Source organism: Typha latifolia, chromosome 9, assembly GCF_019914945.1.
Source record: "Typha latifolia isolate L0001 chromosome 9, TyphaL0001v2, whole genome shotgun sequence".
Taxonomy (NCBI): Eukaryota; Viridiplantae; Streptophyta; class Magnoliopsida; order Poales; family Typhaceae; genus Typha; species Typha latifolia.
Window position 1 is genome coordinate 6,208,101 of NC_133094.1, and position 24,282 is coordinate 6,232,382.

Here is a 24,282-nt window from a genome sequence, read left to right on the forward strand (position 1 = left end):
AGCTGGTGACCAAAAAGGAGTTAGACTCGGTGGAAATACGAGCAGGCAACTCGTTACATGCCTACTTAGGAGCTGCGACATTGTCGACGACCCTACGGGTGGATGACATCATTAGGGAGCATACCGTGTGTATCCTCATTGACATGGGGAGTACGCACAACTTCCTAGATGAGCGACTAGTTCAAAAGATTGGGCTCATTGGAGATGGGTCGATGCTTCGAGCTGACTGTATTTGTAGGGATATTCAAGTGTGAATCCAAGGGCATTCCTTTGTCATGGACTTGTATCTAATTGCACACCGAGAGGCAGACATTGTATTGGGGACACAGTGGTTGTAGAGCTTGGGGCCAGTTACTTTGGATTTTGGTGAGATGTGCCTTACCTTCAAGCACAATGGTAGGAGAGTGTGGCTTTGATGGTATTCAACCGCATCAGGGAGTAGTCTTGCAGCCACTTCAAGCCTTATCGAGCATCACTGACCAAGCCTATTTGATGCAGTTGGCTCCTACCGAGCTTGAGAAGACACACCAGGTAGGTGTAGCTGATGATTTTGCTCGTCTATCACAGATCGGTCTTCTCTAAGGAGCGAAAGAGATTACCACCAGAGCGTGAAAAATGAGGTTCTAATAGAGCAGCATGGGTGGATAATCGACGAGGCGACATGGGAGATGAAGGATGACTTGACAGACCATTTTCCTCACTTTGCACCTTGAGGACAAGATAAGAGAAGCGTGGTGGATTGTTGCGGTTTTTTATTTAGATGCATAGTAGACAAGATTAATTCACTTCAAATTGTATCAAATTTTTATTTATGTTTTAGAAAAATAAGATAGTTTCTAGCAGGTGTATTCAAACACAATAGATGGCGTTCGAATGCCTTATTCGTATTCGTACATATAGAGAACCGGTTTTGGTCGTTTGAACACCTAATTTTACGTTCGCACATCTGCGACAACTAAGTTGAGTCGTAATGGTATTTGTTTAGAATTTTTGGATGATTAGCTAGCCTCATATGTAGAAAAGCAACCTCTTTGGATTATAAATTATTAAAACTTATTTTGCATCTAGGCTTGAGCCAACTTCTCCCTCCTCCCCCTCAGAATCTAACCCGAGCTTTCATTTACGACTGAGGTTAATCCTCTGCCACTTCTCACTCCTTCCTCCAGCGACCAACCACACCCCCCCCCCATCTCATATTGTTCAAAGCACTAACCCATCCACCATACCCATTGTCATATCCTATAACCCTAACCAAATAATTCACGTCCATCCCATCACCTCCTGACTTTCAATAATTGTTTCCTACATAACTTTCAATCTACTAACCTAATCGACGAGATTCTAGTTGCGTTGGATTCCTAACTTCTAGAGGAACAACATATCTGAATATCATATTGTTCCAACGGTAGGATCAATTCTTATTACCTTTGCAAGTTCCATATTGAGTTCTATCCAGATTAACAAATTCGATAGACAATCTTCTTCAATAAAGACGATCGTAACAAATTATTTAGCGTTAGAGTCGAATATACAATCTCATGAGTCATTGGGAAGGATTCGGACTTCTATCCTCAGAGAAGTGAATTGACAAGATATACTATATACCATACTTAAGTGCGGGAAGCAAGACACTTGGTTGTACTTCGATCTCCTCACGTTTTGTTTTTAATTCTTGAGATGAGAACAATGGCTCGGAGAGATGAGGGAACACAAATTACCAATTTTTTTCTTATTTTTTTCTTATTTTTTCATTTTTATGATTTTTCTAAAAAAACTTGAATTAAATGTATGTTATATCAAAATCAGTTTACTCCATGAACTTCTTTTTTTATCACACTAAACCTCCTAAACTTTTAACTGAATATTAGGTTTTCCATTCAAATTTGACAATCTAAGTGTTTTTTATTTGTAAATTTGTTGCAGATTGAACATAAATTATTGTGCCGCATGAACGTTTTTTTGAACCACTACGCTACCTTGAATATTCTTTTCCAATCCATAGGGTTATTAATGAATTTAGAGCTGCAGTTCAGTAAAATTCATATTGTCTAAATGCTGCAGTTTAAAAGAGAAGTTAGCAATTTTTTTTTAAAATTTCCGTTAATATTTGTTCCCGTTATATTATATGATTTTTTTTCGGTTGAATATATTTAATGCCCCTTTTGTTAGGATGAGAGTCAATTTACCCTCTCGAATTTTTTTGTATTACTAAACTCTCCGAATTTTTGATTTAATTGCAACTGTTAGATTTTGTTTTTTCAATATAAACTGCAATATTCATTTTTTTTAATCTTAAATGATATTTCTAATTAAAACAAAAACCACTTTACTTTTATTTTAACTCACATACCATCTTGAAAATTCTCTCCCCAAGAAGTTATTTCACCATTAATGACATTTTATAGTTGCAATCAGATGAAAAGTTTGAAAATCTTAGGCTAATTCTAATTTAGGAGAAAAGACTTTTCATTGAAAACTTAAAGATAAGTAAATAACCAGAAATCGAGAAGCAAAGCAAACACTTTTATTTGATTGCAACTCTTACATATTTTAAGTCTTTCATATATAATCATGCTCTTATAAGACATTCTAAATACATTAATGGTAGGAGTTTTTGTTCACTTATTGCAAAAAACGATGTAACAAATTTTAAGAAGACGTAATGATATAAATGAAAGCTCACAGGTTTAAATAACTTTTATCTAAATTATAAGGAGGTAAAATACATTTAAAATTCATCCAACCTGCGATTGGAGATGCAACTGAATTTTCTTTTTATATCACAAAACAAATAGATCATTTGGCTTGAAATTTGTATTCTAATTAAGTCCAAAATAGATTCAGATTATAACGTGATACTGTATTTTAGTGGACTTTTAGATCTAGGAATAGCATATTTACTAGGAATGAAACTCAAATTCTGTCTTACATTATAGATCTTTCTTGTTAATATTTTACGAATATTAAGATATATTTCGTAAATTACACTCACAATTATATGAAAGAAATTATTGGAAAGGTATTGCGAGAAGCTAAAATCGTAGAAGGAGACGCATAGGAGAAGCATCCACGATAACACTAATTTAGGAGTCCAGTGCTTTTGGAAGTCCATAGGTTCAATAATAAGAAAACTAATATCAGGACAATTTTTGAGATAGTAAAACCAAAATATAGGGTCAAAATAGTAAATATCCCTGATAAGGGGTCCCTTGCTTGACTTTGAGCCCAAGCCAGCAAACATGGGCTCGAGCTTGACTTGCCCAAGTATCAATAGACTTGATCGAGCGGCCTAGCTCACCCATGCCCAGCTTGGCCCGAGCCCGAACTACCAATGGGCACCACAGGCTAGCCCTTTGCTTGCCCAGCTCATCCATCGGATCAACCCAAAAGCCTGGTCCGAAGCCTTATCAGCCCACCTATTGGCCCGTCCATCAGACCTCACAAAAGCTTGCTCGCCCGTCCCGAATACTCAGTGTCACTCAGATTAGTGATTCTAGACCGTCAGATCACACTAGTGGTTTCCATCAAATATCTAACGGCCTAGAATGATATGCTTATATAGTTATCTAATTAACTATTTCTTCAAATAATATCTTAAAATAGTTAAATATATTAGATTCTAACATCTTTTAGACTTCTACCGACTAGAGCTTTGATTTAGGGTGAGCAGCTAATGAGGAGGCCCTCTTGTCACGCTAGATGCGGCCATCTTTCTATCCTCGGCGAGCTGCATTGGTCGTTGTTGTGGAGCTGGTCATCCACATCAATATCCCATTGCCCGGTGGTAGAAGAAGCTAGAGCGAGAGAGGAAAGAGGCGGAGGCCGGCCAGGCCAGCTCACTCTCTCACGAGTTGACAGATGGTAATAGGCGAGCCGACAAAAACAGTGCCCAGCTCGGTAGGCCTAGTCCGCTTGATGATCTCTCTAGGTATCTAGCTAGCTCAATTTTTTAGATAAAATTTGGTTTGAGCTATAAAATTAAATTGATTAAATTGTAAAACCTAGGATTCGACATAACCGTGCTGCAAGACATTAATATAAATTATAAAATAGACAATATATATCAAGCTAATTTGAACTGAGCACAAGCGAGCTAAGTTTGGATGGACCCCGCTTGATTAGTTAGTTAAAAAAAATCAAACTCAAATTGTAATCAAGCCTAGCTCACGAGCCTCGCATTAGTGCCAGCAAACCTTTTTTAAGGGCCCAAAGTAAGGTGACTATCTACGTGAAAAAAGCCGAAGGATATATTAGAAAGGGGATTTGTAGGTCGCAAATAGGTGTATTCCTAATTGGATTCTTTGACCACCTAAAGGCTAAAGCCACTTAGAGACGTATTAGTGGTCTACGATCTTAGCTCAGCCTGGCCCACAAACATGTATATATATATATATATATATATATATATATATATATATATATATATATAATGTGGGCCATTAGACCACGTGTCCACGTCCTCACAGTCCAATATACAGATCCGATTCCCTGTCAACCCTCAAATAGCGTACGTCACCCTCGTCCAATGAAACTTGGCAACGACGTCGATCAAGTTAGTGGCGTAACCGAGGCCCACGTAGGCCGATCGATTGCTGGAATCACATCATCCCATCGATCGCTATCAACCGAATCTCCGGAGCTCCTCGTCACCGTACACCTTTCGTACACGTGATGCCCAAATTAGAAGTTTTTGACCAAATTAGCCTCTCCTTTTTTTTCTAATTTTATACTAAAAAAAACCCTACCCTAAACTTAATACCAAAATAATTTTATTTTACTGTAGCTAAAGTGAAAAGGTTCTATCTAACTCGTATATGGATTCGAAGACGGATAGAATTTTTAAAAAATATTTGAATACAAAATAAAGAACTCGAATACAAATACAGATCAGACATAATTTTAATACATATATTGATACCAGATATCCATTTACCTACATAATTTTGAATAATTTATAATTTTTAGTTTATTTATTTAAAGAATAAATATTGATATTGTTAATAATAAGGTGTTCTATATTATTTGTAGAGATTGATTTTGCTAAATTTATATGTATTTGAAATGTAAATTTTTTTTAACTCTTAATATTTTGTATTAGTTGTCTTAAAAAGAAAGGTAATAATTCGTTTAAAGTTTGATCTGCATTCATTTAAGATTTAATCCTCTATTTGTATCAGAACTCAAAATAGCATTCATTTAAGATTTAATCCTCTATCCGTATCAGAACTCAAAATATAGATCTAGATATGGGTTAAGCACTATCTGATCCGTATCCGATTCATTTTCACCCCTAATCATAGTCCTAAGTAAAATACTGAACTATTAAGTGTTTTACTTTTAGATGAGCCCGATGCTAATCATATAAGCATTTTTTTAAAGTCAAATGCCAATCTTAATAGATGTTTATCAAAAGAAAGAAAATTTACTGAAAAATTCAGCGCTTTACTAGAAAAAAAAAGATACACATAAAATATTGAATAATTAAATATTTTATTGTTAAAAAATACTAAACTATTCAGCATCTTATTAAGAGGTGAACTATTCAATTTCGTAGGTCATAACTTTATAAACCAATAGTCCATTTAAATAAAAAAAGACGGTAGCTCATCTAAATTTCTAATAAAATTTTATAATTGTTTAGCATTTTCTAAAACATAAGATGCTGACCACTTTAAAATTTTATTAGAAAAAAATTTCGATGTTTCTATCTAAAAGTAAAACGCCCATACGTTTTAATGTTTTATTTAGGGCTTCAGTAGGTTTGGAGTGTTGTCTAGTTGAGTAAATAAATTTTTTTTAAAAAAAAAAGCTAGTTCGATAAAAAAAAACACCTCAGAGTTTTTGACCAAACTAGCCTTCTCCTAAACTTTATTTACCTAAATATAACACAACCCAAATTTAATATCAAAATATGTCTATTTTATTGTTTGTCACTTTTACTTTTAGATGAAAACACCAAATTTTTTTTAATAAAAGCATCTTACCTTTTACAAAATGATAAATAATCTAGTGTTTTATTAGCAAAATAGTGGACGAATTTTAAATTAAAATTTAGAGAAGCTATTTTCCTTTTTTTTTACTCTGAGTGTAATTTACTATAGAGAATGATTATGTCATCCTAACCTATAGATCTTTTTATATATTCATGATGATATATTTTGTGACCAAAACAGATAATAAGTTATAATATTCTAAACAAGTTTTTAAAATATTTACCTATTCTCGTTTGAAGTCTCGTTTTTCTCTTCCATCTTTGTAATGTCATATCATATATTCAAAACAAATTACTCGTTAGAATGTTATGATCTTGAAAATTGAGTAGCTTAGATATCTTAATACGACATCAAATTTTTTAACAATAAAATGCTTAACTGTTTAGTATTTTATATAAAAAAAATAGAATTATCTTTCCCTAATAAAGCCCTATACTTTTTAGCATTTTTTTATAAAATAAAATCAACTGATAAAATTTATGTTTTACTAATAAGAGTACACGGTGAATTTATCTAAAAGTAAAATGCTATATTTATTAAGTTTGAAGTGTAACTTAATTAGTAAAGTTTGAAGTGTAACCTAATTAGTAAATAATATTTGAAAGAGTACTAGTTTGGTAAAACACCCCAACTCCGCGTGCAGTGGATTCGACCGGCCACGTCAGAGTCCAATTCCTAGTTCGCCACGTCCTCCTCCGAATCCGTACAGAAAGGCGGCTGACACGTGGCGGCAGCTCGATACGCAAAAGGCCGAGAATTAAAATAATTCGCGGCCGCTCGCCGACATCGGCACCACCCGTCGACCGCCGCTGTATTTCTATTCGTCACACCCTGTAGATTCCACTGCCAATTTATTTTGTAAAGAATGTTTCGCTCACCCGACAACTTCCCCAGCATAATTAATGGCTTTCCTTCCTATGATTGTTGCGAGTGACAAAAGGGTTTCCAACTTTTAAATCATATGTAATTTTAACTGAGTGGAAAAAGATTGTCACTATTTTCGTATAATATGTAAATTATTTATCAAAATGCTATAACTATTATTCCATAAGTGCCACATCAGTGAGTAGGAGTCTAAGGTAAATCTCTGATCCGCCCATTTGATGTTAATGTCCTACTGTCCTGAAGAAAAATTGTCCTAAATTATTAGTTAGTCACCGACAGAGGGAGCTACTTTGTAAACGACTTATCTAAGATTAATTTACCTACAAAAACCTATACAGCTACCTAGAAAAAATTATAATAATTTTCATAAAATAATTTAAAATATTTACTAGAGGGGCAATAATTTTTTCTTTCCAATGACAGGATATCGGCTTCACCGTCCAGAATCAATCAATTTACAACAGCACACAAAACTTATCAATAGTCAGATTTTTCCTATTTATTTTCCCTTTTCTTATTGATTTATTTTTTAAAAATAAGTAAGAGTATTTTATTTATTTATTTTTAGGAACTTATAAGTTATAGATTAAACAAAAAGACAAGCCCTCCTTGGTATATACCAAATTAGACAAGTATGTCAACCTATTTAGCAACTCCAATATTTATAAGAGAATTAAATTTGGTAAGACTTAAATACTAGCTACAGTGATGGAGACAGAGGGAGAGAAAAAGAGGCCTCCAACCATGCACAACCTTCCACCCTCACTTTATCAATTTTCTTTTAGCATTTCTTTCATGCCATATAGTTAATTCTTTATCAATCAATTTGATGAAGATCTAACGGTTAAGATTTTTAAGGGTATAATAGGAATGAAAGATATTACCGGTTCAGTAGGTAATTTTTTTAGATATATAATCTTACACATTAGTTTTTGACAATTATATTATCTTAATATTTTATCAAATAAAAGACATATATATCATTAACTGAGAGTAATGTATATATATCAAAATAAGGGTATTAATGTCTTTTATAATTAACTTGATGAAAGTTTAATTACATTTTATCTTTTTGATTATTTTTGATTATTTACATATATCTCCTATTAGTTTAAGATTGATTTTAATTAAATTTTAATAGATAGAGATAGAGAATTATATTTAAATTGAAGTTTATCTCCAAATAATCAAATTTAAATTATTTAATATTAAATAATATCTTCTATAATTAAGGCATAATTATATTTAAGAGAGAAATCTTAACGGAAGAAAAAAAAAATGTAGAGCACTTCTTCCGTATCGTAAAGTTAATTGTTTATTAATCAGTTTGATGAAGATCTAATAGTTAAGATCTTCAAGGGTATAATAAGAAAATTGAGAAATTAGGCACACGTAATTAAATCTTCTTATTTAATATACTTTTTTTCTTACGTAATGTGGTTTTGGAACCGGTATCCGGTATGAAAACTGGCTATTATAGCCCTGATATTATTTTAGCTAACTAACGTTAACTAAATTACTAAAATACCATCATCTCTCTACCCTACTTCTTTATCCCTCCATCATTTTCTTTCATTTTCCCCCCAACCACCTCCTCTCGTGGTCACCGCCACTGCCACCTTCCCTAGCCTCCCCTCTCCTTCTCCTCCTTTCCCCTTTCTCTTCTAGCAATCCGATAGAGAAGATGGGAGAGAATAAGATGATGAATGAGATAAAGGTAATTTAGACATTTTATAAAATATTTAGTATATTAATAGAATATTTCTTTGTTGGTACCGATCACGATAACCCTGAGTGTTAAATAAAAATTATTAATAAAAAAAAGAGTCAATTATAAAATTCTTAAAGACAAAGTGTGACTTATAAAATAGATAAAATATAATGTGTGATTTGTAAAATTTTCTTTTTGATTAAATAGCGATCCCCACTGTTATATTCAAAGAAATGGAATCCCCGAACCCCATGTACAAGATAATAACTTTTTCTTCTCTAAAGCCATTGCATTAAACGCAAATAATACCAAGTACTTACTTTTTATACATATAATTGTTATGATTAGTTATTAAACTTTTTTATCCAACTGATTCTTCTCCTACTATTGTTAGCTCATTATTTCAATTATGATTGATCAAATGGAAAATTGGTGATAATGAAACAAACAAATTAAAAGAAGCCATCAAAATATTGATATAAAATTTTTTCCATCTGATCCTGGATTAAGAACTAGAATATTTGACTAGAAATTAGAAGGGAGTATTTACAAAGGGGTCAATGTCATTTAATTAATCATAACTTTACTAAAATAAACTTTGGTATATATATCGACGATTTAATCCTAATTGGCTCAAAGAGTATAGTAATTAGTTGAAATTTTGTTGAAGCAAAATCAACACATTAAAATATTTATTAATAAATAAATAGATCGTGATAAATTTTAATACTAGATTCATGTGAAAGCAACTATTTATTGTGCTCAATTTCTAGGGCAACAAGGATTAGCCTCTCGCTGTTCTTTCTCTCAAGCAAAAAGGTTCGCTAAATGCATCAACAAGGCGGGCCTATTGGATTTGGGTTTCTCTGGGCTAACGTCTCCTGATCAAATAGGAGAGCATTCAATAGTCTCATATGTGAACATCTCAATCGAGTATTAATATCCCCTCATGGTATAATCTATTTCCAACAGCCAGGGTTTTACATCTTCCTGTAATTTCTTTAGGCCATAATCCCCTCCTTGAGACATTGCCAGTTTTCATACCTATACAAAAGAGATTTAGAACCAAGAATTGGTGCTTCATAGTCCACTCATATCCGGGGTTCTATCATCAAGCATGGCATTTGGTCCTCAAGCTGGCTTGGAGACTGCTCTCTGAGCCGAAAAGTTTGTGGGTTAATCTTCTCAAGGGCAAGTATTTCTCGAATTACTTATTCTAGGAAGCAAAGTCTAGACACTAGTCATTATGGCCAGGGCATGCCATATTGAGCATTAGAGATGAACTTAGAAAAAATGTGATGGGGAAATGGGTAATGGCTAGATAAAAGATAAGGACGAAAATAATAACCGGCTAAATTCAGATTTCTTCCAATGATAATTATCAACACATGTCCACCCATATTTATAGGAGTAAAATCTCTAGTGGATCGGATCCACATGGGGATTATCTGATTTATTATTATTATTATTATTATTATTATTATTATTATTATCGTAGACATAAAACTTTGGTTAATACTAATAAAATTATATAATTTACATTTTCTATAATTAAAAATATAATTTAATATATTTTTCATAGAAGAAACTTTATAATCTTACTTTTCCGTAAAAATTCCTAGCTCCGCTGCCACTGTACAGCAGGGTTTTTTTTTTGGTGCAATAAAATTGATGTCTTCATAGATCACGCCAGAAATGAGTTCGGCAACTCTGTTCAGAGAGTTGGTGGATGTTTCCATTTCAGGTTACGCGGACCAATTATTCGCAATCATTCTTGGATATATTTTTCTTTTTCACAAGTTCTGGCTGTCATTTCTGAAGGATTGATGACATTTGCACAAGGAAATGTATAAAATGCAAACAAACCCTCTAATAGGTCTAAGAGTAGGGGAATCTGAACGAATAAATAGATCATATAAAACAAGCATATAATTGTGATTCACTCTGTTTTTTTAGGCAAATTTTTATTCTGCACCCTTCTTTGTTGACTTATCATAGTTCATACGCTTTTCATTAGGAGATCCTCAAATAACACCATGTTTGATAAGGATTGAGATTTGCTTAAATCTTATTATAACTCCTTTGTAATTTGTGTAAAAAATTAAAGAGGATAAATGCGAATCACCGAATCTGCGCCCGTTCAGTAGTGCTTTCTCTTTTGCTAGCTCTGTAAATGTCAATTCCTAGACAACTAAAATAATTCTTCACTTACTTGGATTATGCATGCATGATGCATGAACATGTAGTCCCAGATGCAATGGACGTGTTCTATTCCATTTACTCATACCCATAACCATAAACTCATCAATGAATGAAACAAGTCATCACTACCTATCGTGGTGCAGTTTAGTACCCAGACCAAATAATATTCTTTTTTTACAAGTATCAGCATGTATGACTTACACGGGTGCATGCACTGCGTGTAAACTTATCCAACTCACGCTGTCAGCGAACAATTAAAACGTGTACCCTTCCATTTCTTTATTCACTTCACCCCCTTCTTTTACTCATATTTATACATGCTTTATTACTTCTTCTTAATTAGAAGTTGGTCTTATTGGAAAAATTCCATGGCTTTCTCTTCCTGGAGCAAAAGGGAGGACAAGCAATTCGAGAACGCTCTGGTGATATACCCCGACGGGACGCCGAATCGATGGTCGCTGATCGCCGATCAGGTCCCCGGGAGGACCCAGGGAGAGGTGTGGGAGAGGTATCGGACGCTGCTCGCGGATCTCGAGATGATCGAGAAGGGGGCGGTGGAGATACCGCCTTATGCAGACGACGGCAGAGAAGAGGAGGAGGAGGAGGAGGAGGAGAGGAGTATTCCGGCGAGGACGAGGGCGAGGGCGGAGGAAAGGAGGCGAGGAGTGCCGTGGACGGAGGAGGAGCATAGGTGAGTAATTTTGTCCTTTGTTTGCCTTCTTCTCTTTTAATAAAATAATAATAAAAAAATTGTTTCTTTGGAGAATTAAATTATTTAAACGATTGGCTGCTATGGAGATTTCGAGACCAGCGTACTTGGTTTCAGAGTCATAGTTTTTTTTTAAAATATATTATTATTATGTGTGGTATTTTTCTATTTCAAGGAGGATGGATAGTATTTAAAAATAAAATCTTGGCAAAGTAGTCTCTTTAGCCGAGGTGACAAAAGAAGAAGGTCGATTGTTATACGAGCTCTGTTGTCTTTTTTTTTTTCCTTTTTTAATTAAAAACTTGGCGAAATAAGACTCACCATTCGGAGTCCTCAAGGTTTGCTCCATATGCATCAGTGGAAGGGATTAACTCCGATGCATATATATAAGCATGGGTGTCATTGTCACCTCAAAATTATTAAAGTGGGCATCACCGCGAATCTCAAAGCATATATCGTTCTTTGATGTGATGCAGGTTGTTCTTGGAGGGCTTAGCGAAGTACGGGAAGGGAGACTGGAGGAACATATCGAGGTGGTCGGTGAAGACCCGGACGCCGACCCAGGTGGCCAGCCACGCCCAAAAGTACTTCATTCGCCGGAGCCAGAACGCAAACAACGGTGGCGGCGGGAAGGAGTCCAAGAGGAAGAGCATCCATGACATCACTAATCCTTAGTTAATTAATTAACAAGGATTGATCACCAGGATCTTCTGCAGCCCCGATTGCATGAAGTTCTTCTGCAGTTGGTCACATCAGTTAATTTTCTTTTTTTTTTCTTTTTTTTTCCTTCTCTCTGTTTTTATGATATGGGGAAAAAGAATAGAGAAAGGTAGAGGAAAGAAAAGGGAATATATGACTGAGTAATTGTACAGAAAACCCTTGCCTTTGAAACTCTGCTTGATGGTAACGTTGTGGTTGTATAATTGTTGTAATTGATGGAGTTAGCAACTTGGCATCCTTACATCTTCCCTCATGCATCCTATGATGTGTTTAGAGTGCTGAGGAGTTTTGTTTAAGTTTTAAGGCTATTTCCAGTGTTCGTTTGGAGGCCAAGTGATTGATTTAGCTTAAGTTTAAAATATACTTTGAAGCATGCCATCCACGAGTTGTACATGAACGTTACTAATCTTGATCATGGCGCGTGGTGCAACCGAGCAAGTTCCATCCGGTTGTCTTAATTTGTCCGCCAGGTCTAAAGTCGGCGCTAGAGTAAAGTGGAAGCTTTATTCTATACCGCTTTCATTTGGGATGGCACTTTTGCTAATAGATACTAATAAACAGCTCTGCCTCAATTAGGAGGTCAAATAAGGTCATGATGAACCTCCTGTTAGTTTTTTCATATCTGAAATTTAGAATATTATATTTATGCAACAGCGTACATCAGGAAATTTGCACAAAATATAGGTAGATTTTTATTTTTGTGTCACTCAAACTCGTTTTTTGGTTTCTTTGCATCCGAGTTATATTTTTTTCATTCAAATTTGCTCTTCTGTTGTTTAGTACTATACAATATAAAAATAGACAAAAGTGAGTCATTCAGTACTATCTGATAAGACAATATAAAAATAGACAAAAGTGACCCGTACTATTTTCTTTTCTTTTCTTTTTCTGCTGCTACCTTTTCTTCTTCTATCTTATAATCCTTATCTTTTTTTATAAATCTTTTTAATCACTTTTTAATTAATAAAATAAAAAATAATCAGAGATAGTGGTTAGATAATTAAGATTAGTTAAAAAACTAGAAGCTCTATAATCAATCGTTTAAAAAGAGAGAATTGCTTATTCAAATTGTTTGGTTTCCTCTCACAAGAACTTACTCTATGTTGCAAATGTCTCTAAAAGTTTGAATAGGGCAGTATCTATCTCACTCTTCTCATTCTTTCTTTTTTTTATCGTATTTCATAGTTAATTTATAATATTTTAAAATTAACTATAAATTTAAAAAAAAATCGGTGAGTTAGAATTTTGTAGTAAATTTACGAATTTTTTACTTACAAATTTTGTAGTTAATTTATGAATTTTGTAATTATATTTACTAATTTTCTTTGTCTTCTTTCTTTCATTGAAAGTAAATCTTTATCCATTTCTTTTTAGCTACTCATAGCACTAATGCTATCTCTTTTTGTTGATTATAGCATTTGATCATCCGCAAGTCACATTCTAAGTTTTTATACATATATATGAGCATATCTACAAGTTTTGATAGGATTTAGTTTGAAGATTTTTAAGATTTAAAATATTTATGTTAGTGCATTCATAGCGCATTCACAGTGCGTAAACGTTTGGAGGCGTTCAAATACATCCTAGTTCGCAACACGTTCACACATATAGTGGAACACTTTTGGCCATTCGAACGGGTTTGGTGTGTACTCGAATGGGATCGTAGAACTTTGCAATATTTGGGATTCTGTGAGACTTGATTTAATTTCATTTGGATTTGGTCTTACCTTTGGGATACCCTAACCTTAGAGGATGTCGGTATTAATTAAAAAAGTTATTTACTTTATCTCTAAAAGATACTTATCTTATCTCTAATAGGTATATAAAGGTGTTTAATCTAACCCTAAATGGGAGATCGATTATTATTTGGCGATCATCTTTTGAGTCGATCATTATTTGAAGATCATCTTTTGAGGCCGTCAATTATTATTTTGAGATAATTTTTTAGGTTATTAGAGATCACTTCTCTACTTTAGATGGAACGTGTTGAATCATTTTTGTTTCAATGTATTTATATTAGATTTGGAAGAATTACATCTCGAGGGCTGAGATGGAAGGATTAACCTCGAGGGTCATTAAAGTTTCGAAACTTCTCACATGATGTAGTATGTCATTGACGAGTGATTTGTAAGTTTCTTGTTAATTAGTATAAGTTTTAGTGATTAATTTGATCAGAGTTTTGATTTGTGGTTTTTATTTAGTTTGAGATTTTTCGATGTAAAACTCTTAGTGTTCATCTTTGCTTTTTTCATTGATTATTAGTCTGTATTTTTTAATTAAGAAAATTATTAGGAATCATGCCTAGGATTTTTATAAATACATACTCGTGTCTAAGTATTCACAATTAGTATTAGAGTAGGTTCTCTTAATTTAGAGAGAGATCTATTAGGCATGTACATTTTTGTAGGACAATCATCATTTTCAATTAGAGCACCTCCCGTATTAGATGGAGAAACTATGCTTATCGAAGGGCTAGGATGCATGCATATTTAAAATCCATAGATGAAAGAATTCGGTTGTCGGTAGTGAATGGAAAATAAAACTGTAACAACTTGCCCTAAAATAAAAAATTGGGCACGACGTGGTTGGCCACACTGTGGCCGGCCTCGTGCCCATGCAGCTTGCATGGTGAGGCGCCACGCACCCACCGTCGCTGCTGCTCCTTCCCCTCCACCGCCTCTCTTTCTCCTTCTATATATCTCTCTCTCGCTCTCTTTTTCGGTCTCTCTCTCTCTCTCCCTCTCTCGCTCACTCTCCTCTCTCTCTCAAACTCTCTTCCTCCCTTTCTCTAACAACTACCGCTGCCACCCTGCCGGCTTGCCGGCCGGCGCTACCTCCTCTAAAACCGTCGCCGCCACCGGTGAGGTCTGTCACTTCCCCCTCTTTCCTTTTTCTCATCCTTTCTCTCTTCCTCTATCTTTCTTGCTTTGGGCTCGGGGTCGTCGGAGCCGAGCCGTCGGCGAGAGGCCGGCAGCTAGCTGGCCACTAGTTGTCGGTGCCCTCCCCGCCAGCCCGGGTCTGCACTTCCCTCCCCTCCTCCCTTCTTCTCCTTCTCCTCCTCTTCTTCTTCTTCTTCTTCTTCTTCTTCTTCTTCTTCCTTCTTGTTCCTCAACTTCTTCTCCTTCTCTTTTTGCACAGTATTAGGCTCGACCCAGCACTGTAGCAGGCAATGTTGGGCCGAGCCTAGCACTGATTTATTTATTTATTTATATTATTTTATTTTATTTATGTTAATCATTTAGGTATTTCCTTCTTAATTAATGCAAATAGATTATTCAGATATTAGATTATTATATATTCTTCAATGTGATTATTATTAATTATAATTTATATAATTAATGATTAATTAGGTATAAATATAGGTAATACTTATATTTATTATTTATTTCTCTATTAGATTAATATATAGATTGTAACTTATAATTATCAAATTATATATTAATATTCTTATGAGATACATTTTAAGTAATTCTAATAATTTATTATACATGATTATTTTGTAACAAATAAAATACTAGGCTTATGAATTTATTTATTATTTTATAAAGTAATGACTACATAGTCCCTAATTAATCAAGATATAATTTAACTATAATTAGGTTTTATCTATATTTTTTTATTTTTATTTATAATTAAAAATCTAGCTAGTTATAAAGATAAGTAGAAATTCTAAAACCTAACAAAGATTTTAATTAGATAAACGGCTAACTTCATGCTACTTAAATATTTTTATATCCCGAACCCCTTATGTGAGGCCCCGTGGACCTTGTGAGGACGAGTTGTCGCTCGGTTACCGAATATGAGGGATACGTGAGTTGTGTCTTTTGATTAGAGGTGAGTAGTCTTATCCCCTAGATGCATTTCTCGAATTAGGATATATTATATATTATGTACATGCATGTTTTGGCTTCCATCATGATTATATGACTTTATTTAGAGATAATTTCAGTCAAGCATATTTTATCATACATTTGATACGGCTGATCTGGGATATGAGTATATTGATGATATATAGAGATGATTGGAGATAATTATACTGTTATGATTGTATACCGAGATGATCTCTAGCATAAGTGTGCATGTGATAGACTAGCGGGAGTATGCATGTGTTAGATACATGGTTGGAGACTACATTGCATCATTTTTCTCTTTATTTCTGTTCCACCTAAATTCTTATTATGCATTGATTTGCTATTGTACTGGATATATGCATATGATCTGGCATTTAAAAGGAAAGCATGAAATGTGATTGATAGGATAGTTGATAAAAAGCGTGAGGATACCCGAGTGGGCGCGAGGGTTAGGGCGTGCCTAGAGATGATTGATCGCTCAACATAGTCGCGATCCTATTGGCCTTACGTCCGATGTTGTTAGTATGTGTGCGCAGCAGACATTCGGACACATGCCGTTCGCCAAGGCATATGTGGCGAGTTATTCTCACGAGGTTTCTATCAGCTAGGAGGGTGCTCGGTCTTGATGGATATTGATACCCTTATGGGTGGCGGGCTATGGTTATATTTGAGATACTCTTGCGGGTGATGGAGTATGCTTTGAGCCTTCGGATATGATGTTGAGACCGGGTACCAGGTGTTGACTATGCACAGTAGTCTAGTATGATGATGACATATAGAGATGACATTGATGACTAAGATGTTGAGAAATGCATATGATTTCATTATCATCTGATTACCTGATTATCGAGTGGTAAATATACATCATATATAGTTACATTTGATATCATAGCATAGTCATGGTTGGCACGCATCATGTGTCACATTTGGGAGAGAGTTATGATGATAGTATGACATAGAAATTTACATACTTTTATCAGTTATGACATGTTATCTACTTTTTATTTATAGATTATTAAGAATACATTTATATACTCATTCATGATATGATGCTTTTTTTGATTCATATTATCTAGTACATGATTTATTCTCTATTTGGTATCACTGATTCGGGTTAAGGTCTATTCACTAAGTCTTTTGCTCATGACTCTTTATTTATTTTCTAACCCTCTCAGATTTGTGGTACGTGATAGTGACCTGAGATATCCCGATAAAATATTTTAGATTGATGAGGTGAGCTATAGGTGCGGGACGGTATAGATGATAGTTTGTATAAGAATTGAGTTGTATCATTGTTTGTTATATTTGTCATTTATTGTATCAGATGATAATTTGTATAATATATGTCAGATTATAGTGTACTCATGTATCAATTATTTAGTTGTATCTTGATGGTTTATCGTGGCTTGTGTGGGTGGGTCCTACCAGATTTTGTAGTAGTCTAGTGTATATTATTGTGGACTTGGATATTCATCTGTTAACAGATTTATTTGATTAATAATATGATTTATTTGGTATTGGATTATGTGAGCATGGATATATTAGCATGTAGTATTTGATGATGTCATAATTGTATGTGCACAGGAGTGTATCTGTATGCGACGAGCCCCGCCCGTCCTATCGCGTGCGCCACGCGTGACGAGCCTGCGTGGGTGTGCACGTGTCCGTGCCGGGCAGGGGTGTTACAAAAACTATCGAAAAGCCAGCCGATATATGGAATAAAGTAGATGAGAAAGTTCATTGGGATAACAAGACAATAAATGCTATATTCTATTATGTCTCTCCGGATGAATTTTGTTGGCTTTCCTTGAGATTACTTATCATGGGATATTTGTTGTCAAGCTACCTAAGCTACAAAGGCTGACAACAAGTTTTGAAACTCTTCATATGAAGGAGAACGAATCTTTTGATAAATTTTATGCAAAACTCAGTGACATTGTGAATTCAAGTTTTAATCTAAGAGAAAGAACTTTTGAGAATAGAATTGTTAGAAAAATTCTTAGATCTTTGCCCGAAAGGTTTTAGGCCAAAGTCACTATTATTGAGAAAATTAAGGACATAGACTCAATGAAAGTGGAACAATTTGTAGGCAACTTGTAAATCTTTGAGTCCTCTCATCATAAACATTGAAAGTCTAAAACCACGTCTTGACCACTATTATTGATGAAGATGAGGAGTCTGATAAGGATTGTGAGTTAGACCTTGATATCATGAAACTTCTCATAAAAAAAATTTAAGAAATTTTTGACGAACACTTGGGATATTACTGATAAATCTAATTATGATGATTCTGAATCCAAAAGAGAAAATTATAGAGCATCTCAAATAAGAAAATTTAAAGCTGTAAAAAAAAATGGATAACACTAACTTAAACTCAAATTCTTTAATTTCTAAAAATTATTTATTACAAGATTAAATTAAATTTGGAGGTTAAATGCATGAGCAAATTGTTCTTAAAAAGAGTTTATTGGAAAAAAATCAGGTGTCTTGATAATAATTACATAATGCTAAAATTGCACTTGACAAATTTACTATAGAGTCTAAATCCTTGGATCACAAAGGAAGGGAAAAGAAAAAGAAGGGTTAGGATATGATGGCAAACAATCAAATATTTTTTCTCCAAAAGTGCAATGTAATGTATATTCTTCTCATAATTTTATTAAATTATCTTGTCATCACATTAGTACTTCTCATTTCGATTATAAGATAAATATTAAGAAATATAATGAGAAGTATAATATGAATGCAAAGATATATAGGAATAGAACTAAGGGTAGAATTTATATTACTATTTGTTATTATTGTGGAGTTAAATACATATTAAGCCACATTGTAAATTTGTACAAAAACATAAACATATTTTTTATTATGGGTTAAAAACTAGAAAAATTTGGATTGAAAAAGAAGACATTTTGGCACTCGTTAGGAGTGGTGCCGTTGAGTGATCCCTTAGTGGGATATATTAGCTAGGGGAGTTTAGTTACTTATTTATATTCTCTAGATATATGCTTTGTGTATATCTGAGTTTTTAGTTCTAGATTATTTTTCGATGGTTGCTCATTTGTGCATTTTATGATTTGTTTTAGATTTAATTATATTGGGTTTCTTATTTTTATTTTTTCTTTGGATTATAGTTTGCTATATTTAAAAAGAATAAGAAAGTTAAAAATTTTGATGCACTTATTGAAATAGAGTGACTCTTATGACATGTAGTCATCTTATCAAAGAGTTTTCATGAGAGTCATAGTTATTTGTGTTAATATTTGGTATATTATCTCTAAGTATCTTATTTACTCTTGGATATTACTTCTATGCTCATTCATCCATTATAGTTATTGTGATTTAATTTTTGTGTGAGCATTATCTGATAGAGTGTAATCTAGATATCTTATTTATTAGGTTGACATTCACTGTTTGATATTTTGACTTAGTTTTACACTCCTAATATTTCTCCTTGGTAAAAGGATTAATAAAAATAGCTACAATGTGATTAATGTGAAAGCTGTCTTGAAAGTATCCAGTTTAACATCATCTTTTAAGATCGTCGATTATTATTTTGCGATCATCCTTTTTAGACTATTAATTAGAAATAACTTCTCTACTTTAGACAAAACCTATTGAATCATTCTTGTCTTATCATATCTACATATCTAGAAGAACTATGTCTCGTGTGTCACGAAGACCAAATGATCAACCTCAAGGGTTAACCTCAAGGGTCACTGAAGTTTGAAAACCTATCACGGGAAGCAGTGTGTTGCTGGGTCTAGCCAACAATGTTGGTATAGTTTGAGTTGTGGGAATTGCCGTGTGATCTATAAGCTTCTTGTTAACTGCTATAAGTTTTAGTGATTAGTTTTGGTCTAAGTTTGGATCTTACTTTTTTACTCGGTTTGGGGTTTTTCCATGTAAAAGTCTTGGGTTTTCATATTTATTTTATTTATTGATTATTATTTCACATATTTAACTTAAGCAAAGGGTTAGAAGTCATGCTTAGGGTTTATATATATATATATATATATATATCCACGTGTCTATAATTTTATTCAGTTTTTAGTAGTGCTCCATCTTTTGTGATGTTCAGAAGTATGGCAAAATTTGAGAGAGATGTCAAAAGCCAGGAAGTATTTCAAAGAGGAATGTGGTTCCGCTCAATCCGATTTTAATTATTAAAATTTGTGATTTCATGAGACTATTTTCAAATTCTTTTTGTTATGAGTACATTCTTGTTGTCATAGATTATGTTTCAAAATGGGTTGAAGCCATTGCTTGTAGAACGAATGATCAGAAAGTTGTAATGAAGTTTTCAAAAGACAATATTTTTGCTCGCTTTTGTACGCCGCGTCCCATTATAAGCTATAGGGGGAAGCATTTTTGCAATCAAGTATTTATTAGACTTGTGCTTAAATATTTTGTCATGCATAAAGTTGCCACTCTCTGTCACCCTTAGACTAGTGACCAGATCGAGATATCTAATAGAGAGATCAAAAGAATTTTGGAGAAGAAGGTTAACCCCACTATTGATCTTTAAGGCTTAGTGATGCATTGTGAGCATATTTGTAACACCCGAACCCTAAACACGTGCATGGCACGAGCCCACACGACACGTGCATAGCACCTAACCATTTTGTTAGTTACTGACAATCAAATAAACCTGTAACAACATCATAATTTTATCCACAACATTTAAATTAAGAATAACTCAAGTCTAACTGTCAACAGCATATAGATAACCCTACTTGGGCCCCACACAGGCCACAACACATCATTAAGAGTTTTTCACAACCACATATACACAACGGTGGTATATACATAATTATATAAGTACAAAGTTATCTGCTAAAATATAAGACAAGGATACTAACACACTTTAGAGGATGTCCCTAATACATCAGATAAGATAACTTATCTGGCATATAACACTAACCACACTCTACTCCTCACTCATCGGCAAAATCTCTAAGGGAGTATCCTACTCCTTTTATTCACCTGGGTTTTTGGAAAGGAGAAAACAAAGAGAGTCATGGGCTAAAGGCTTAGTGAATAGACCTTACTTCGAATCAGTGAAGCCAAACAGAGAATAAATTAAGTACTGGATAATATAAATCAGAAAGAGTATTATGTTATGAATGAGTATATGAATGTTCCTCAATAATACATAATTGAAAAGTAAATAACATGTCATAACTGATAGAAGTATATAATCCTCGACAATGAATAAATAGATCTCCATGTCATACTATCATCATAACTCTCTCTCAAATATGACACATGATGCATGCCGACTACGTCATGATGTCAAATGCAATGGTGTATAAATTATGATAATTACTCAATAATCAGGTGAAATTCTTTGTATCACAATCAATACTGACATCTCGGTATACCATCATTACACTAGACTATCGTGCACAGTCAACACCCGGTACCCGGTCTCATTATCATGTATGAAGGCTCAGAGCATACTCCGCGACCCGCAAGAGTATCTCAAATATAATCATACCCTGCCACCTGCTAGGGTATCAACATCTATCCAGACCGGGCACCCACATAGTTGATAAAAACATCGTGAGGATAACTCGCCACATATGCTCTAGCGAACGACATATGTCCGATTGTCTGTGCGCACAGACTCAACTGACCTCGGATATGGGCTATGAGATATCGTATATCAGCGACCATAATCATCATTTCAGGAACCCCTAACCCTGGCGCCTACTCGGGTATTCTCACGCTTTCTATTAACTATCCTATTAATCATATTTCATGCTTTCCTTCTAAATGCCAGATCACATGCATATATCTAGGGCGATAATGAGGCAATGCATAACAGAAATTTATGTGAAACAGGAATTAAGAGAAAAATGATGCAATGTAGACTCCAACTATGTATCTAACACATGCATACTCCTACTAGTCTATCACATGCACACTCATACTAGAAGATCATCTTCATATAAAATTATAACAGTATAATCATCTCTAATCATCTCTATTTATCATCATCATACTCATATCCAAGATCAGCCTAATTCTATGCATGATAAAAATATGTTCGACCATAATTATCTCTAGATAAAGTCATATAATCATACTAGAATCCAAAACATGTATGTACATAATATATAATATAACCTAATTTGAGAAAGGCGTCTGTTAGGCTCTGATACCAATTGTTAGGCTTTGATACCAATTTAATAAGATCTGGAACTAAAGATAGGCTATGCTAAGATTCTTTCAAAATCTGAATTTATTACCGAAATCAGTCTACACAATTGAGGAAACATAATCGTCAGATATTCTCTGGTAGTCAGAAAATTATGAAACTAATTGAGTTGGATCTATAACTTCCTAATCTACAAATTTCATATTTACACCCTTCACAGATTCGAACTGTAGCAGGGATGAAGACACGGAATAACGTGGGTGATGATGGTGGTAACGGGTGGAGTGGATGTTAGGGTTATGGATGGGTATGGAGATGAGGGTGGCTTGTGGAAGTGATTAAGGAAAATAGACGAAGGGAACAAAGTGGTCGAGATCCCAAAGAAGAGGGGTGATTCGACAAACGAGGGAGATTAGAAGCGAGGAGAAACCTTGCCAATGGTAGAGGTGGAAAGATAGTAAAGAGGGAGGGGGGAGGAGTCTAGAGAGAAGATAGAAGGTAATAAATCAAGAATCCAATTCCAATATGAAGTTGGTTGCCATCCACATATTTATAGAGGCTAGCCAACAAGTTCTAAAATAATATGAAACCTTAATTCTAGAGGATTCCCGTCGATCATGTTCGAACGCGCCCGATCGTGTTCGAACGCGCCCGATCGTGTTCGAACGCATTCAAAAAGCCCATTATCTGGATTTGCAAATGCGACATAGGCGTTCACAAGTCGTTCGAATGCAGGTGTTCACAAACACGTTCATAGGGCGTTCATAGACACGGGCGTTCACAAGGCATTCACAAGGTGTTCACAAAGTGTTCACAATGGTTCACAAGCATTCGAACGCGACCTACATAAATTTTATTTTAATGAAAATAAACACCTAATGCAATAAGAAAAGATCCTAACTAAGTGTATCAGCCCACCACGCTTCCCCCACCTTGCCCTCAAGGTGAAAAGTCAGAGAAATGCTCCAAATATCAGTCTCCAACTCTCATGTCGCCTCATCAAATGGCTTGCCAAGCCACTTAACTAGAATCTCCATCTCCAATTTGGTACCATGTCGTCGTCGGTGTCTAGCAAGTACTCGAACTGGTTGTACGATCTCTATCTCCTCCAATCGCTCTGGTAGAACTAATCCAACAATCTCATGATCTCCAATGCGCTCTCTCAATAATGAAACATGAAAGACAGGTTGCACTCTTGACCCCTCTAGCAGCTCCAAACGATATGCAACCGGACCAATACGCAACAAACCGCCTCGATTCTCCAACTCGGGATGGCGCTCCGAATCATCCATAACCTCCTGCAACAATCTCAAATTATCTGGGTCAGATGTATATGCATACCTCAGCTCATCAAGGAAGGGAAAGGTAGGAGATGAATAGGCTGCAAGCTCGGCGGTATCGGGTTGGCGCGATAGTGCATCTGCCACTTTATTTTTAGTTCCCTTCTTGTATTGAATTTCATAATCATACCCCAGCAATTTTGTGACCCATCGTTGCTGTGCCGGAGTGTGTATGCACTATCCCATAAAGTATGGAAGACTCCTTTGATCAGTTTGGATAATGAATCATCTACCGATCAAATAAGGCCTCCACTTTGACACCGCATGCAGAATTGCCAACATCTCTCTCATAAGTCGATAATTATTGATATTTTTGCAATAAAGCCTTGCTAAGATAGGCAATAGGACATCCTTCTTGCATTAGTACTGCTCCTATGCCAACACCCGATGCATCACACTCAACAATGAATTCTTTGGTGAAGTTCGGTATCGCTAGAACGGGTGCCGTCGTCATTGTTGTTTTTAATTTTTCAAAGGCTAAAGTGGCTTCATCCGTCCATCTAAAAGAGTCATTCTTCAACAAAGAAGTGAGAGGAGCAGCGATCTTGCCATATCCGGCGATGAATCGACGATAATAACCAGTCAGCCCTAAAAATCCTCTCAATCCGGTGGTAGTAGTAGGAATAGGCCAAGCAGTCATACATGCAACCTTTTGTGGATCCGCCGCTACACCGTCCACTGAAATGATGTGGCCTAAATACTCCACCT

General features: G+C 34.8%; 1 protein-coding gene across 1 annotated transcript; it reads left to right on the forward strand.

Moving 5' to 3' along the window:
- Positions 1 to 11,082: 11,082 nt before the first annotated feature.
- Positions 11,083 to 12,461, forward strand: LOC140794582 (transcription factor DIVARICATA-like). The gene is made up of 2 exons (XM_073146667.1): positions 11,083 to 11,482; positions 11,977 to 12,461. The coding sequence occupies exons 1-2, from the start codon at positions 11,109 to 11,111 to the stop codon at positions 12,173 to 12,175; spliced, it is 573 nt and encodes a 190-aa protein (XP_073002768.1). The 5' UTR covers positions 11,083 to 11,108; the 3' UTR covers positions 12,176 to 12,461.
- Positions 12,462 to 24,282: the final 11,821 nt, after the last annotated feature.

Excerpts from the sequence above, each read along its gene's own strand:
- LOC140794582 (XM_073146667.1), top strand. The coding sequence starts at position 11,109 with ATGCTTTATTACTTCTTCTTAATTAGAAGTTGGTCTTATTGGAAAAAT. Across the intron at positions 11,483-11,976 it reads TGGACGGAGGAGGAGCATAG|GTTGTTCTTGGAGGGCTTAG; the intron begins GTGAGTAATTTT and ends GATGTGATGCAG.